Source organism: Calidris pugnax, unplaced genomic scaffold (genome assembly GCF_001431845.1).
Source record: "Calidris pugnax isolate Ruff unplaced genomic scaffold, ASM143184v1 scaffold8, whole genome shotgun sequence".
Lineage (NCBI taxonomy): Eukaryota > Metazoa > Chordata > Aves > Charadriiformes > Scolopacidae > Calidris > Calidris pugnax.
This window is the reverse complement of record NW_015090830.1, coordinates 264,998-279,234: the sequence shown is the minus strand read 5'-3', so window position 1 is coordinate 279,234 and position 14,237 is coordinate 264,998. Positions and strand designations below refer to the sequence as shown.

General features: G+C 38.1%; 1 protein-coding gene across 1 annotated transcript in view; it reads left to right on the top strand.

Annotated features, from left to right (window-relative positions):
* Nucleotides 1–119: 119 nt before the first annotated feature.
* LOC106887368 (chromosome unknown open reading frame, human C7orf72) overlaps nucleotides 120–14,237 on the top strand; it is a 28,109-nt gene continuing 13,991 nt past the window's right edge. The window contains exons 1-8 of the mRNA XM_014940830.1: nucleotides 120–256; nucleotides 1,022–1,610; nucleotides 8,330–8,423; nucleotides 10,213–10,263; nucleotides 10,918–11,056; nucleotides 11,516–11,583; nucleotides 12,677–12,718; nucleotides 13,260–13,367. Of these exons, the coding sequence (XP_014796316.1) occupies nucleotides 1,103–1,610; nucleotides 8,330–8,423; nucleotides 10,213–10,263; nucleotides 10,918–11,056; nucleotides 11,516–11,583; nucleotides 12,677–12,718; nucleotides 13,260–13,367 (1,010 nt within the window). The 5' untranslated portion in view covers nucleotides 120–256; nucleotides 1,022–1,102. The remainder of the gene's footprint in view (nucleotides 257–1,021; nucleotides 1,611–8,329; nucleotides 8,424–10,212; nucleotides 10,264–10,917; nucleotides 11,057–11,515; nucleotides 11,584–12,676; nucleotides 12,719–13,259; nucleotides 13,368–14,237) is intronic.

Here is a 14,237-nt window from a genome sequence, read left to right as displayed (position 1 = left end):
TACTGCATATATAGTGTTCTCAGCTGTCATTTTTTACCCATTTCAGTTTTTGTGACCTATACATGAAAGCTGTCTTAATAAGAAAGAAGCTTGATTTATTTATTTATTTTCAGGACCATCAGCAAACTGCTCCAAAGAAAAACCACCGTGGTTCTGCCCTATGAAACACAACTTTTTATTACTATAAACCAGTACTGTAATTCATGTTGTGCCCATTCCTGATTTTGTGTTAATCAAGAGCAAGTTAGGAATTCAGGTAGGATACATCTGTGTGAGACAAACATAAATGAGAGAATGATCAGACACTGTGAAAGCCCCATAATGTGAATTGAGCTGTTCCAACATAGTTGGATTTTTCCAAAATGTCAGAGGTTTGCAGATTGCACTGAATTCTGCAGAGAGGACCTCTATAAATCAGACCGCTTTTGTTTAGATTGCTAAATGAAGACAGTCGAGCTTGGGGTTCAGAAATGAGTGCTGCATATTCTGATCTGAGACATTAATGGATTTGCCAGCCTGATAGAACAAATGGCAAAACTGATGTCAATGTGATTTACTTATTCCAAATGGGTTCAATAAATTTTGTTTGTTTTAAACCCGAGTTTCAATTTAATTCATATTTCTGATAGCTAGAGAGTAGTTTATTTTAAAATATTTCAATGAGAACGTTATAAAATTCTTAGTAAGACTGAAAACTTTCTGATTTTGCCTTTACTAGATGAATAAGTAACTAGTAGTGCCATTTCAAGTTGCCATGTGTGCCCACTTGAAGGACTGGATTATTCTGGTATGCATAAACCAGGTTTCCAACCAGGAGACATTTCATTGTGAGGTGGTTTCCATCGTTACCAAGCAACAAAACCTCTGCTCGTTCAATGGGTGTGTTCTTTCTGTACCATGCTTGATAAATCTCTTTTTCAGGAAAGAATTCATTAGTTAAACCACTGCCTTGCTTTTTACAGTTGCTATGTACTGATCTTCTGGAGCATAACCTCTACTTTTACTGTGGTTTGTTGGCTAGGTCTTCAGAAACTTGGAAAAACAGGAGCAAGTGGAGTCTTTTAAGTTTACTGTCGCATAAGGACGATAGAAGAGGAGGACCATGGCTTCCCATGGAGTTGAAAGGCAGGCGAATGCCTTTAAAATGTCTGACTTGTCAGTTGAACCAGTTCACAAGGTGGATCGCCAACACTATCGAAGTGTGTTAAAAAAGATGTGCATGCCTGTTGTGAGAGGTCCGGAGAACAGACATGACTTTGCCAGCTTTGAAGAGAAAAACAGTAATTCTTTCCTTAAATTCCATCCATTCACTCCTCCAGTAGGGCCGAATTACCCCTTATTCCCACACCGGGATGATGTGCCTTTAGTGGATCCCTGCTCAGGTTTTGTGAGTCCAGGAGCAGATGCTGACCTGCAGCCCAATGTTGGAAGAGCTATTGAATCCCTGGTGGACTACAGTGATGTGAAACCTCACCAGCGGATCCCCATCGCAGGAAAGGGAGGCCAGGCTGCCCACAGGAGGCAGATGATTCTCCTGGAGGAGACCAGCCAGAACAGAAGGTGGAACTCCAGGGCTGTGCCTGCTGCTTCTGTTAGGGCACGACTCGGAGGTAAAGCAAACTACTATTTTTATTTCTTAATCACCAAAGAAAATCCTAATGCTTAACAAATCAATACAATTAGTTTCCGAACTCCATCCCCCAAGGTCCTGAAAGAACAACCTCTGGATATTTGAACTGAATATAAAAACCACAGTAGAGCGTTTATATGTGAGTCCCTGCTGTAGCAAAGAAGTACCAGTCAGCAAATTCTAACAAGCATTCTAATGCTAAAAAAAAAAATAAATCTTTGAAGTAAATAATGTTTTAAAAAATCTGTTTAGGTAAATTGTGAAGTTACATACTGTAGTCCTAATGAGCACCTGTTTTAATGTAAACTAAAATAACAAATCATTCCAGCTTTGGGAAGTCCCCTGGATATTTCTGTGTCTTTTAGTATTCCTGACAAGTTGCAGGGCATCTAAAGACCAATTTCAGTGTCTAGTTGATCAGAGAACCGTTCTTTAGGACTGCCATCCCATGTTGGTCAAAGTACATATTACCCTCTTATTTTATATCAATGTGTTACCCATAAAGTTGGGTCTGAGTGTTTCATACTAATTACAGCGTCAAAATGGAAATTCACTCTTTTTAACGTGAAACAAAATTGGGTTGGTTGCAAATATTCAGAATTTTCATGAGAAAATTCTGGAATGAAGAAATATTTACCCAGGGCTTCTAAAGGCAGACATAATTAGCAGTAAGCAATATGGTTGAATTTGTATAAAGATTAAGCCAATTCCAATTATTTTCATAGAGAACTGCTCATTACAGCTAGAACAAAATTTTATGAGAACTCAGGCAACACACTTATAGATGGGGAGAGGCATTTCTTAGAACACAGTAAAGAAATTTAAATAAGCTTCTTTTTCCATTTTACTATACAGAGATGACACGCGCTTCATGGTTAGCTATACTTTATCCATGTTATTGTCACCATAAAGTCTCTACATGCTATAAATTCAGGCAGTGTTTTTGGTTCCTTGTTTCAGTCTCTGAACTTTGCATCTTAAATCACTTTAAGCTTACTCAGTCATATAACAGAATCCGAAAGAACCCAAGAAATTACTCCATAATTTTTTCTTTTTTTTTCACTTGCTCATCCCATATAATTTTCACTGTTATTTCTCAGTTACTGTGTTCTCTATTTCCATGTGAAATTAGACCTCAGACACCAATCAGAACTGATCAGTTTTGTGGTGTTTTTTTCTGCAAGTCTCTGGAAAAGTGAAGGGGAAAGAAGATTTGAGATATGCGATTCTATCTGACCATTAATTTTTCCAATGCAGAGAAAAGCAGACAAGGAGAGAGAAACTCTGGGAGACAGAGACACACCTGAAATGAACACAGACAAAATCTGAAACTAAATGTCATCAAGTCAGTAACTCGGGTTGCACTCCAGAAAGTGGTCCGAAATGGAGAGTAGTTCTAGAAAGCAGATAGATGCAGTCTGGTGGCTTTCTGGTGATTTTTCACTGGGTAAAGTTGAGTATTAGAGTGAGGTACTGACTCCACTGAAGCTGTTGGAAAAAGTCAAACTCAACTCAGGGACAAAACCTTGAAACAGATATAGTCCAGAATAAAATTCTTAAGGAAAGCTGTGCAAATGTTCTACCAAACCTAGTATTAATTTGCAAGTTTTCCTGTGATGCTGAGGTATTAACTACAAATATATGAATATAGATACAAAAAGGAGTTGAGTTTTAAGCTACTATTTTTAATGAGACTGCATAAACAAATTCCAGATTGCAGCTATATGATTCAGAGAACCCAGCTACCAACCCCCAGGCACGTGATGTAATGAAAGTTGCTAATCCTTCTAGATATCAGTCCCGAGACATTCCACAGCTAAGTTGTTTGGGGAAGTTGTGCTGAAAGAGAGATCAGTCAGACATTTTGCAAGTCAATTCTACAGTCACTTTCTCCACTGTGTGGGGGACGAACTGAAAAAAAATCAGACAGAAGCAGCCTTTGGGACGGATGAGCTGAAGTATATAACATCCGCAACAGACAGGAGGCTCTCTTGTGAAAAAATGTAGTGCTATGGCTTTGGCAGTCAACAGTGTTCCTTTGGACTTCCCCAGCCCTACTTCCCTTTTGCATCTACTGAGCAAAGCAAGTTTATTGAACAGTGAGGCTCTGTGATAGCAAAGCAAAGTTGAGAAGCCATTAAGATGGTTGTTTGAAGACTGGAGAATCAATCAGAGCCTACCAGAGAAGGGAGACAGCTAAAGAGCTATTCTTTGCATATTGTTGACCAGTATGGGGAAGGTGCTCAGTGCTAGAAGACAAGGTCTTCAGGAAGTTGATAATGTTTGCTGGTAGAGTCCCCTTCTCTCGCTTATATGACAACAGGATTTTGTAACCTTTTCCCTGTGGTCTCAAGTTTCTTTGCAGTGTTTAGGAGGACCTCAGAATTTGACTGTGCAGGCATATTTGTACCTGGAAACCTGGTGATGAAGCCCTCATATCCAGTTTGTAATTATTATTCATTTTTGTGTGGCTTAACACAGAGATGGGCATGGGCATTGCAGAAGGAACCAGGGTATTTGAAAAGTCTGATAAGGAACAGAGATGACTTCTTGCCCCTACATCTGTAGATACAGTTTTCTACAAAAACTAGAAAATGGGAAATACTATAAAGTTTACCTATAGACTTGATAGTAACCCTATTTAATAAGAAATAAGCAGTTAGCTCATGCTGCTGCTAGAGTAGCCATATTTGGATTTGTCCAAAAGCCCAATTAATTGAATATTCCATCCAAGACTATCGATAATTAACAAAGAATGTCATCATACTTCCTGCGCAGATTTTGCTATCGTGGTGATTTGTGGACCATGGATTCATGGTGTGTTTCTAGTTAGTGGTGATGGATTCATGTATTTGCCTTTGTTAGTATATCTGCTTGCTTTTTGAACCCATCACTTAGCTTCCAACCCTCTATTTCCATGAAATTTGTGAATATGTTAAGCAAAAAAGTCCTAAACCCTCATGTGTTACCTCTAGGTCTCTATGGGTGATCTCTATCCCTCTGGAGAATTGATCATTTACCCCTTCCTTCCTTCTCTGATCTTCCAATCATTTATTTATCTGTGTGAAGATCTTATCTTTATCCCATTGTTACTTTAAGAAGCTCTGTTGAAGAATTTTACGCAGAACTTGCTGAAATAATTGTTTTCACATTAAACACATTTCCCAATGGCCTTTGTATAGGAAGAGTTCCTTTCCTGATGCTTTGTATCCTGAAGTAAGAAGCATTTTCTCCAGAGTAATCATCACTCTGGAGAAGAAATTGTCACAGAGTAATCCAGGATTAAGCAGCACATTGAGTGTGAGGGATATCAAAGTAGGATTCCAGCCTCTCCTACCTTTCAAATAATGATAGAAAATTACTGTAGGTGATACTGGTGCAGCCCCAGTTTGTAACATAGGAACTTAGTGATACAAAACCTTTTACCTGCCTGCAGAAAGAGAAAGAACAAAGATCAGTCAGAGGCAACAAAATGTAAAGCAAAGAGCAAAAAGAAGTGCAACTTGAAAAACATCAAATTAAAAATTCAAGGACACTCATAAATAACATGCATTGCTCATAACTATTGTAAGATATAAACAAATTCAACTAAGAATGCAAAATGGCCTACAGTAGGCTCAAGGATATCTCTGCTGTTAAATAATTACCAATAACAAAATGTGTAATACTGTACTGCCTAATAAGCTAGTAGGTCATCTGGAAATAATGCATAAAAACTCAGAATAATTTTTTGAGAGCTGAGTGTCATTGAATAAAATAACTGTGGTTTCACTAAGGATTTGATTATTTATCGTCCCTACAGTTAGGTATTTCACTGTGCGTTTGTTTTCCACTTGCCCAATAGCAGAGTGATGTTTTGTTTATTCAACAACTTGTTCTGTCTCTGTAGCTTCTTTTGCTGTGCATGTCTTTCCAATATAAACTGATGGGGTTTATGCTTAATTAGTTTTGAGGAGGTGAAAGCTTTTTGTAGCTTTTTCTTTCAAAGGAGTAGAAGAGAGAGAAGTAGTAGTGTTAATAGGTTATATTTATTTTCATATATAAAGAGAATAATTAGCCAAATAATTAATCAAAATAATTTGGAAGAGTTCTCTGTAAACCCTTCAGTTGGCGTTCTTACTTCTTCTTGTGCCCACTGAAGTCAATGCTCCTAATTTTAAAATATAAGAGGTCAAAAATTGTGCAGTTTTCGAATGACAGCGAGATGCACTGAAGCGTGTGAGACTGCTGATTTTGTGAAACCTCTCTGCATATGTGTTCATGTGGCGACAGAAGAATCTCACTTTTTCCTTTGAAAACAAAGCAAAAACGTGTTGTGGCATTCATGGGTTCTGGGAAACAGCTTAGAAATGTGAATGATTACATCTTCAGTTTCTGACTCAGAATCCAAAACAGAAATTGCCCACCATCATTATCCGTGACTGAATCCTGCTTTGTCAGATTAGGAGATTATTTTAAGTAATAAACTGAAACTGACAGTATCATCAAACTTGTCATTAATTAGAAGTGACAAAGCCAAGACACTGATTTCCCAACTTGGACAAGAACAGATCATGCCGTTTTTAATCCTGTGGACTGAGAAAATCATAAAGGGCATTGAAACCTCAAGAAAGTTGATTTAAAGAAAAAATCATTGCAGCTTTATGCTAGATCTTTCCACTGAAAGCAAAAGGAGAAGTAAATGTTAGAAGATTAATCATCCCAGCTGTAGGTCAGTAGAGTCAAGATGGCAAATTACAATATACAGTGCAAGAGCAGAGGTCTCTAGAAATGCATACGTACAATTATCAAAGGAAATGTAAATTATATATGTGTCCTCCTAAGGACATTGTAGCTGACATGAGTGTTTTACACATACAACACAAGGAATATCAGTTGTAACCTTCAGCTCTTTAGTCAGTAGACCAGAGAAGGACTATTTTTGTGGAACTACCGGGACATATGTATGGATATATTTAAGCCATCTACCTCTTTACTGGAGAGGGCACTAGTACATGCATACCTACTAACTAATTACATCATCTCAGACATAAAACTTAGTGGAAGAATTACTCCAATATGAGTACAAGTTGTATATTTGCCGATGACAAAGTTTACACAAAGCTGAGGCAAAGAAGATGCAGCCACAATCTTTACTGCATGCACATTACCTGTTTAAGAGAATTCTTTCCAAAAGAATTAATTGGAGAGTGATTCAGTGTGAAAGCTCTTTAGAGGGCAAAGATCCACAAATTCTGTCAAGCTTTTCAAAAGTACCAACTTAAAGTTATAGCACACTGCACAAAAAGCTCTTTTAAAAACCAGGTCATATTATTTCAGTACCTACATATAGCATTAACATACTAAACTGAGTGTCTTTTACCGAAACCTGTGACTTTTCTTTAAACTTTGTCAGGGTAATTAGTTCTGCAAGAACTAATTTTGCATTCTACATGGTGGTTTTCAGCTTTTCGTCTTTGAACTATTTTATCCAAAGTATACCTAAAATTTCTACAAATTACTAGGAAAAGTAGCTCTGTTATGTAATATAAAGGTATTATTTCAGCTTTAGGTAGCTTAAATTCACTATGTAAAGGTTTTCATATGCATTGGAAAATTTTAGGGGTCTGTAAGTAAAAAGCAGATTAAAAACTAAGTGATGTGTTTTTGATTCTAAGTAATAGTTTCCAGTGTTCGTAGAGGGAGTGGTGTGATGGCTGTATGGCTGCCTGCCTCTTTTACTATAGTATAACAAAGCATATTTAGAAATACACCTTTCCTAAAGTCACCAAAAGCATTATGCTAGTTAATGGTGCAGCAGTTTGAACGATACTCTCATACATACGCCTTACCTTAGTTTTAGGATTGTTTTGTTGATTTTATCCTGATGCTCTAAGGAGACAAGTTGTTTCCATTTGTCTTGATTATTTATCTCTTGGTTCTCCCTTAATAACTTTAGACCCCATTGGCGAATTTCTGCCAAATATGACGGAGATGTAAACATCTCAAGGATACTTGCAGCCCTGCAAGATTTTTGAAGGTTGAAGTCTGGTGAGAGGAAAGACATAAACAAGTCTTCTCTTGAGAGATCTGAGACTAGGGCATTATAACATATTGCTATTTGGCAGCAGCTCACTTGGTTATCAGCATGTGCATACTGGCTCACCATCAGCACATATGTGACTCTACAGTAACATTAGGATATGGCCTCTTGGTGGGTAAGCCTGATTTACAGGACTTGCTCAGGAAGACTTCAAATTATTGGAATATGAAGTTGGGAGGATGAAGGAGAGAGAGAAATATCTTTAGGAAATCAGTCACCTACTGCTCATGGAATAGCTTGTTTATTGCTATCAGGGTTGGCAAAAATTATGTGACTGTGGAAATGCAATATGCATTTACTAGTTTGACTTGCATTAAGAAGCTTTTACTGTTATGTTTGCTAATTTGAATAGTTTCCTTTATACAGTTAGTACTGTACATTACAATATGTGAAGTAGACCAAACCATAGCAATGTATGTTCTGGTATTATTTATAACTTATTTTCATCTTCCATGTAATTTAATGTATTTTTGTGGAAGTTTGTAATTCAGAATAGTAACAGGTAGCTGAGCATGAGTACATTGATTTTTATGGGAAGCCATGAATTGTTTTCATCCAGTTTAAAACAATAAGGATTGCTGCGACCGATTAACACAATAGGAAGCCCTTTCTTTCAGATTGGAGGACTCCAGTGAAAGGTGTTCCAGCTCTACCTGACCAAAACTGTATTTTTGCATTTTATATGGATCCCATTATCAAGGCAAGTGTCTGGTACTCTTCTTGTAATGACAGAAAACATACTTAAACCATTTTGTTTCTAGTCTGCTTTCCATTTACGGTAGTGTAGTGAAATAAGACTTTTTCATTTCTTCATCCAATTACATTGAAATAAGGGCTATATTTCAGGTGGCTGTGTGTTAGCATGACCAGGTTTTAATGGTGGCCATCACTCCAATAATTTTTACTTTTTTGTACAATTTTTTTTGTACCATTAGTCTGATTAAGGCATTTAGACTGTAATGTGAGACTGATATGTGTAACTGGAGATAGAGAGAAAATGCCAGAAGGTACAGAAGATACCAAAACCTCGTACTTGGCATAAATCCTCTTATATAAACTTAGGCACTGCCTTATTCCATAGTGCAACTAAGTCTTCCCCATACTGAAAATGTATCTTTCATCCTCTTACACTGATGAGAGTATTCATAGTCCTTAAAGTGTTGCACATGCTATTCTTAGTTAGAATATTAGAATAGAATAGACTTATTTCAGTTGGAAGGGACCTGCAACAATCATCTAGTCCAAAAGGCATGTCCAAATGCCTTTTAAATACTGACAGGCCTGGGGCATCGACCAACTCTCTAGGAAGCCTGTTTCAGTGTGTGACCACTCTCTTGGTATAGGAATGCTTCCTAATGGAAGCAGTCCTAATGGAACTTCCCAGATGCAGCTTTGAACCATTCCCACACATCCTATCCCTGGATGTCAGGGAGAAGAGATCAGCACCTCCAGCTCCGTTTCCACTCCTGAGGAAGCAATGAGGTTACTTCTCAGCCTTCTTTTCTCCAAACTAGACAAGCCCAAAGTCCTTAGCCACAGGACATTCCTTCCAGCCCTTTCACCAGCTTTGTTGCTCTCCTCTGGACACATTCAAGTCGCTTCACATCCTTCTTAAATTGTGGGGCCCAGAACTGCACACAGAACTTAAAGTGAGGCTGCACCAACACTGAATACAGTAGGATAATCGCCTCTCTTGACTGGCTGGTTGTGCTGTGTTTGGTGCACCCCAGGATGCAGTTTGCCCTTGTGGCTGCCAGGACTCACAGTGACTCCTGTTGAGCCTGCTGGTGACCAGCATCCTCAGATCCCTTTCTGCAGGGCTGCTCTCCAGTCGCTCCTCTCCCAGTTTATAGTTGTGCCCAGCATTACTGCATCCTGGTTGCAGGATGAGGCATTTCGACTTCTTAAATTTCATTCAGTTAATCATAGCTCACTGATTAACGGGATGAAATGCTCCAATCTATCGAGATCCCTCTGTAAGGCCTTTTGTCCCTCAAGAGAGTCAACAGCACCTTAGCAAACTTGCTAACGGTGGATTCAACTCCTGCACCCAGATTGTTGATAAATGCGCCGAACAGAACTGGCCCTAGAATTGAACCCTGAGGAACACAATTTGTAGCAATGGGCATCATGAAAATACATCAGGCATATGTGAGGGACTGCAAAACGCGCTTGCTATGCCACTTTATAAATAATACAACAAATGGAAGGCTACTTTCCTGAGGAGTAGGGAGGCAAAGACATTCTATTAGTTTTTAAACTTGTACTCACTACATTAAATTTTCCTTCCTGACTAAAACTCAGATCCATTCTTGATCTCCAGTGCTGGCTGGTGAAGTATGGGAATGAAATTACATGTTTCAAGTTTTAATGCAAGAGAAGATAGTAAACCAGGAAAATGCAAGTGCATACAGTTCACTCTTTAAGCAAGAAATCATAGTATCATATATGTTGATAGCATTGCTTTCTGCCATGTTTTTGATTTCTCTTAGGAATCAAGGTGGAGAGAAAAAAAAGCTAAGGACTATTTCTACAAGTCAAATACTCAAAGGTGAGACACGATTTCTTTTGAAAACAGTTTTTGCCTGTGCTTTGCTTCATTTTTTCAGTTTCTTTTTGCTACTGTGCACCTTTAGGTAACAGTAGACATATAAGACTACAAACAGTTTTTCTGTCACTCAAAATTCTGGTGTTTTAACAGAATTCAGAATGGGATTCATCTCATGAACTTTAGTTACCTAAAAGCTTGCGTCCAATGTCTGCCTTTCATCTCCACTTCCTCTATAGGCAGTGAAGAGAAACTGGAGTTTCCAAAAGGGCATTCTGTACATCTGTCTTCAACGCCTGTCACAGGCATGATATGACTGGTGTCTAATCTCTATTTATGTCTCGTCTCACTTAACTGATTATTCAAATTTAGAAAAAATAAATCCCATCATCACTGTAAGCTTCTTGGAAGATAAACTACCTCTTTCAATTAGTGAGTGAGAAAGTTTTAAAGATAAGCCTGTGAAACTGTACCATAACTACTTGTACCCCAACAAGCAACATATTCCAGGCTTATTATTTTCCTTTAAATTAGAAATATAGACCTTTGTTATTTTCTACATCTTTCTTTGTCGCATAATTTCTTATTGTGTAGCTACCAATGTCATTCACTGATGATTATTGGGAACATTTTTATCTTTTTTTATTGTTATTCTAGAGCTTATGAAGAAGTTCCTTGGGATAATATATTACCCTCCAAAATCCAGCCTCCAGAATCAACAGTGGAAGTATTGCCTGATGCTGTTTCCCACCGTTTTACAGAAAGGAGATACAATCCTGAACCTGAAATAAGCCAAGTCAGTGAACAATTACTTGCTTACAGGTTTTAGGTTTTGCTAATGAAATGTAGCCTAAATTTTGTGTAGGCCTTACACATAAACCCACAGCAATGTTTTCAAGTAAAAACAGTCTCAAGTGTGCATTTAAGGTCATCAGCACACTCCAGTAATTACCTCAAATTATTTTGTATTTTTCCCTCCCTCTCCCCTGTCAATTGGTACAGAAAAAGATATGTGTGCACAGTACCAAAGGAGAGGACAAGGATATTGATGAAAAATTTGTTGATAGGAATGATGCTGTAGCATAACAAATCTCACGTTAAGTTAGTTTAGTTGTGATTATTAATTGTAATAATTCTTATTTTTGCTAAACTAAACTTCAGTCCTGTAATTGGTTCTGAATTCTGCATGAAAAACTATTAAGCCAAATAAATAAGGTAATGTTGCATTACAAGAAGCATCTAATTACAATTTTAGGTTATTGGAGTCCTCTGGGACAGATTTCAAACAAGATCTTTTCCATCTCCAGAGAGACCTGTTAATTTGTAAGTTTCATTTTTTTTGTGAATATTGGGGTCCTCTGAACACTTCCTTTATGAAGGCTGCATACAGTTATTTCAGAAGACTAAATTCCACAGCATTCTCTAACTAGAGATGTTGAGATAGCCAGTCAATAACTATATCAGAAGTATACTCTAACATGCTTCTCCTGTGAGCATTAAATATAAAAAGCATGTTAGAAGAAATCTGTAAATGAGTGATTGTCATGACTTCATACATCTGATGTTTTCATGAAGATATAACATTTATGAAAACACATGGGTAGTCAATATATATTTACAAACTCAAGGTTTTATCTGCTGTCTGTAGAATCAAAACCAGTCACCTGTGCATTCTTGTCTTTTCATCACTCTGTATTTCACTTACTCTGTTCTGTCTCAGAGCAGACCATTTTAGATGAGCCAAGTAAAGGGTGACAGGAGATTCAGAAGGGCTCAGATAAGAGCCGAGATGGGGAAGGAAAGGTTGGTCAAAGCAAGATAGGGAAACTAGAACTTGCATCCTTTCCAGGCCATGAGCTAGCAGGTTTGCTGGGCCAAACTCAATGGACAGGTCTGCTACTAGGCACAGTCAGGCATACAATGGGAGAGACAGGTAGCTCTGCAGGGTGGAAGGGAGATAGAAAACACTGTCATCGGGGTTTCTTCAATATTTCTCTTTCAAAGGAATGTAGACATGGATAGTGAAAGCAGCTTGCAGGGACAGACCAAGGGAAAAATTCAGATCTGATATTAAATTTTCCCATGGTCTCAAGAGTTGAATGAAAGAACTGGTACAAGTAGAGAAGTACATTTTTGAAGAAAACTTGCTTATGCTATTCTAGGGAATTGACTGAGGTCCCAGTATCTGATGATGAAGATTAAAAGACAAGATTCTGTCTGCTGAACAGGGTCATTTAGCATATATGGCAACCTAATCATTTACCACGGTCTTTTACCAAATTCAACTGAACATTGCATCATTCCAAGACAAAAACTTCAACTTGTCACTACCTCTCTTTTGGGACCTCATAAATATTCTATCAGAATATTCTGTCTAGCGAAAAAAAAAGTGATTGATCTGTTTTGTCTTTAACAGTGTAAGCCAAAGCTATCGAACCTGTCATATCCCTTTGTATACGTAAGTACAATGTTCCTGGATTGTTTCTACTTTCTACATTTTTGATTAAGCCCAAGAAATCCGTCTCTCATTTTCTGAAGCAAGAGTTGTAGATGGACTATGTTATCTAATCTCATGGTGTTTTCTGGTGCCAAGGGAGAGTGTGCTGAGTCTCCTCTGCTTGTGGGTGACTCCAGCCTTTACCTGTAAGATAGAAATCAGGATCCAGTATGTCCTCTTTGGAAGAATATCCCAGACTGTTCATGGGCATAGCCAAAAGGACAACAGATGACATGCTTCTATCTTATTTCCATTCTCCCAAGCCTCCTCTCTGCACATATGTACGAGAGCTATCATTTGTTATGTGCTGCAAGTTCAGCAGATGATTGTTTTCATCTTGGGACATGCCAAGCACACAGGGCAGTTCATCTCCATGTTTTTTCTTGTGGACCGTTTTAATAAATAACTAGAATTTTGGACCATGTAGTATATGGTTCAGCTGCCTCCACCAGCTGTTTTATGAATAATGTATATATCTGTGATTTCCTTTCTTTCCAAACAGTGGCTGTGTTGGTGCAGTAAATTTTGAAGACATTGATAATGCTGATGTAGACTTAATCCAGCTTAACCACGTGAGAACTTCAAAGCCTCGCTACACAAGCACTGCACAGTATGTTAGCTCTTGTTAGCATGATTTTGATGCTGTGCCTTGATTTTATGTTACTTGGGAAGGGGGAACAGTTAGAGATCTGATCTTGGGCCAAAAGAATGAAAAAAATTGTGAGGGACACTCCTTATTCTTTTTAATAACTTGAGTGAAGTCTGTTAACACAGGAAGCACAGTGGGCTTTCAGATTTAAGGTTGAACTTGAGGAGTTCTTTTTAATAACTGAGTCAGTAGTAAATGGCCTACAGTGGTAACTTCCTACAGTGGTCAGTGTAGGTCTGTATACATCTAAGGGACCATATACAAAAGTAATCACACAGAATCACACAGAATTGTAGTGGTTGGAAGGGACCTCAGAGATCATCGAGTCCAACCACAAAAAAAAAAAAAAAAAACCCAAAAAAAAAACCAACAACACACAACAACACCAGCTCCCACCACCTAAACACACAACAACAACCTCCAAACCAAAAAACCATCACCCCCCCACACAACACCCCACCACAAACCAGGAATCAAGGAAGCTTATAAAAATGAGCAGAGAGATGTCTACTGAGATGATGATGTAACAGATTTTATCCATCTACTTGTGTTATGGTAAGCTGAAATGCAGTCTGTTTTGGCTAAGTATGAATTTGTCATAGAAAATCAGGGCCTGATTCTTCATTGTATCACATTAGTGTTATACTTTCAGGGAAATTATGCTCCTAACACCATGCATCATGCTTTTCAACCAGAAATGTACATTAGGGATTTTTTCCATCCAGGAGTTCTGATGTGGCCCAAGTGGCCCTGCCATCCATCTAGTACTGAATGGTCATAACGGACTGACAGTAATTGCCTGTCATACCAAAAGCTACGTTTAGTGTTGCC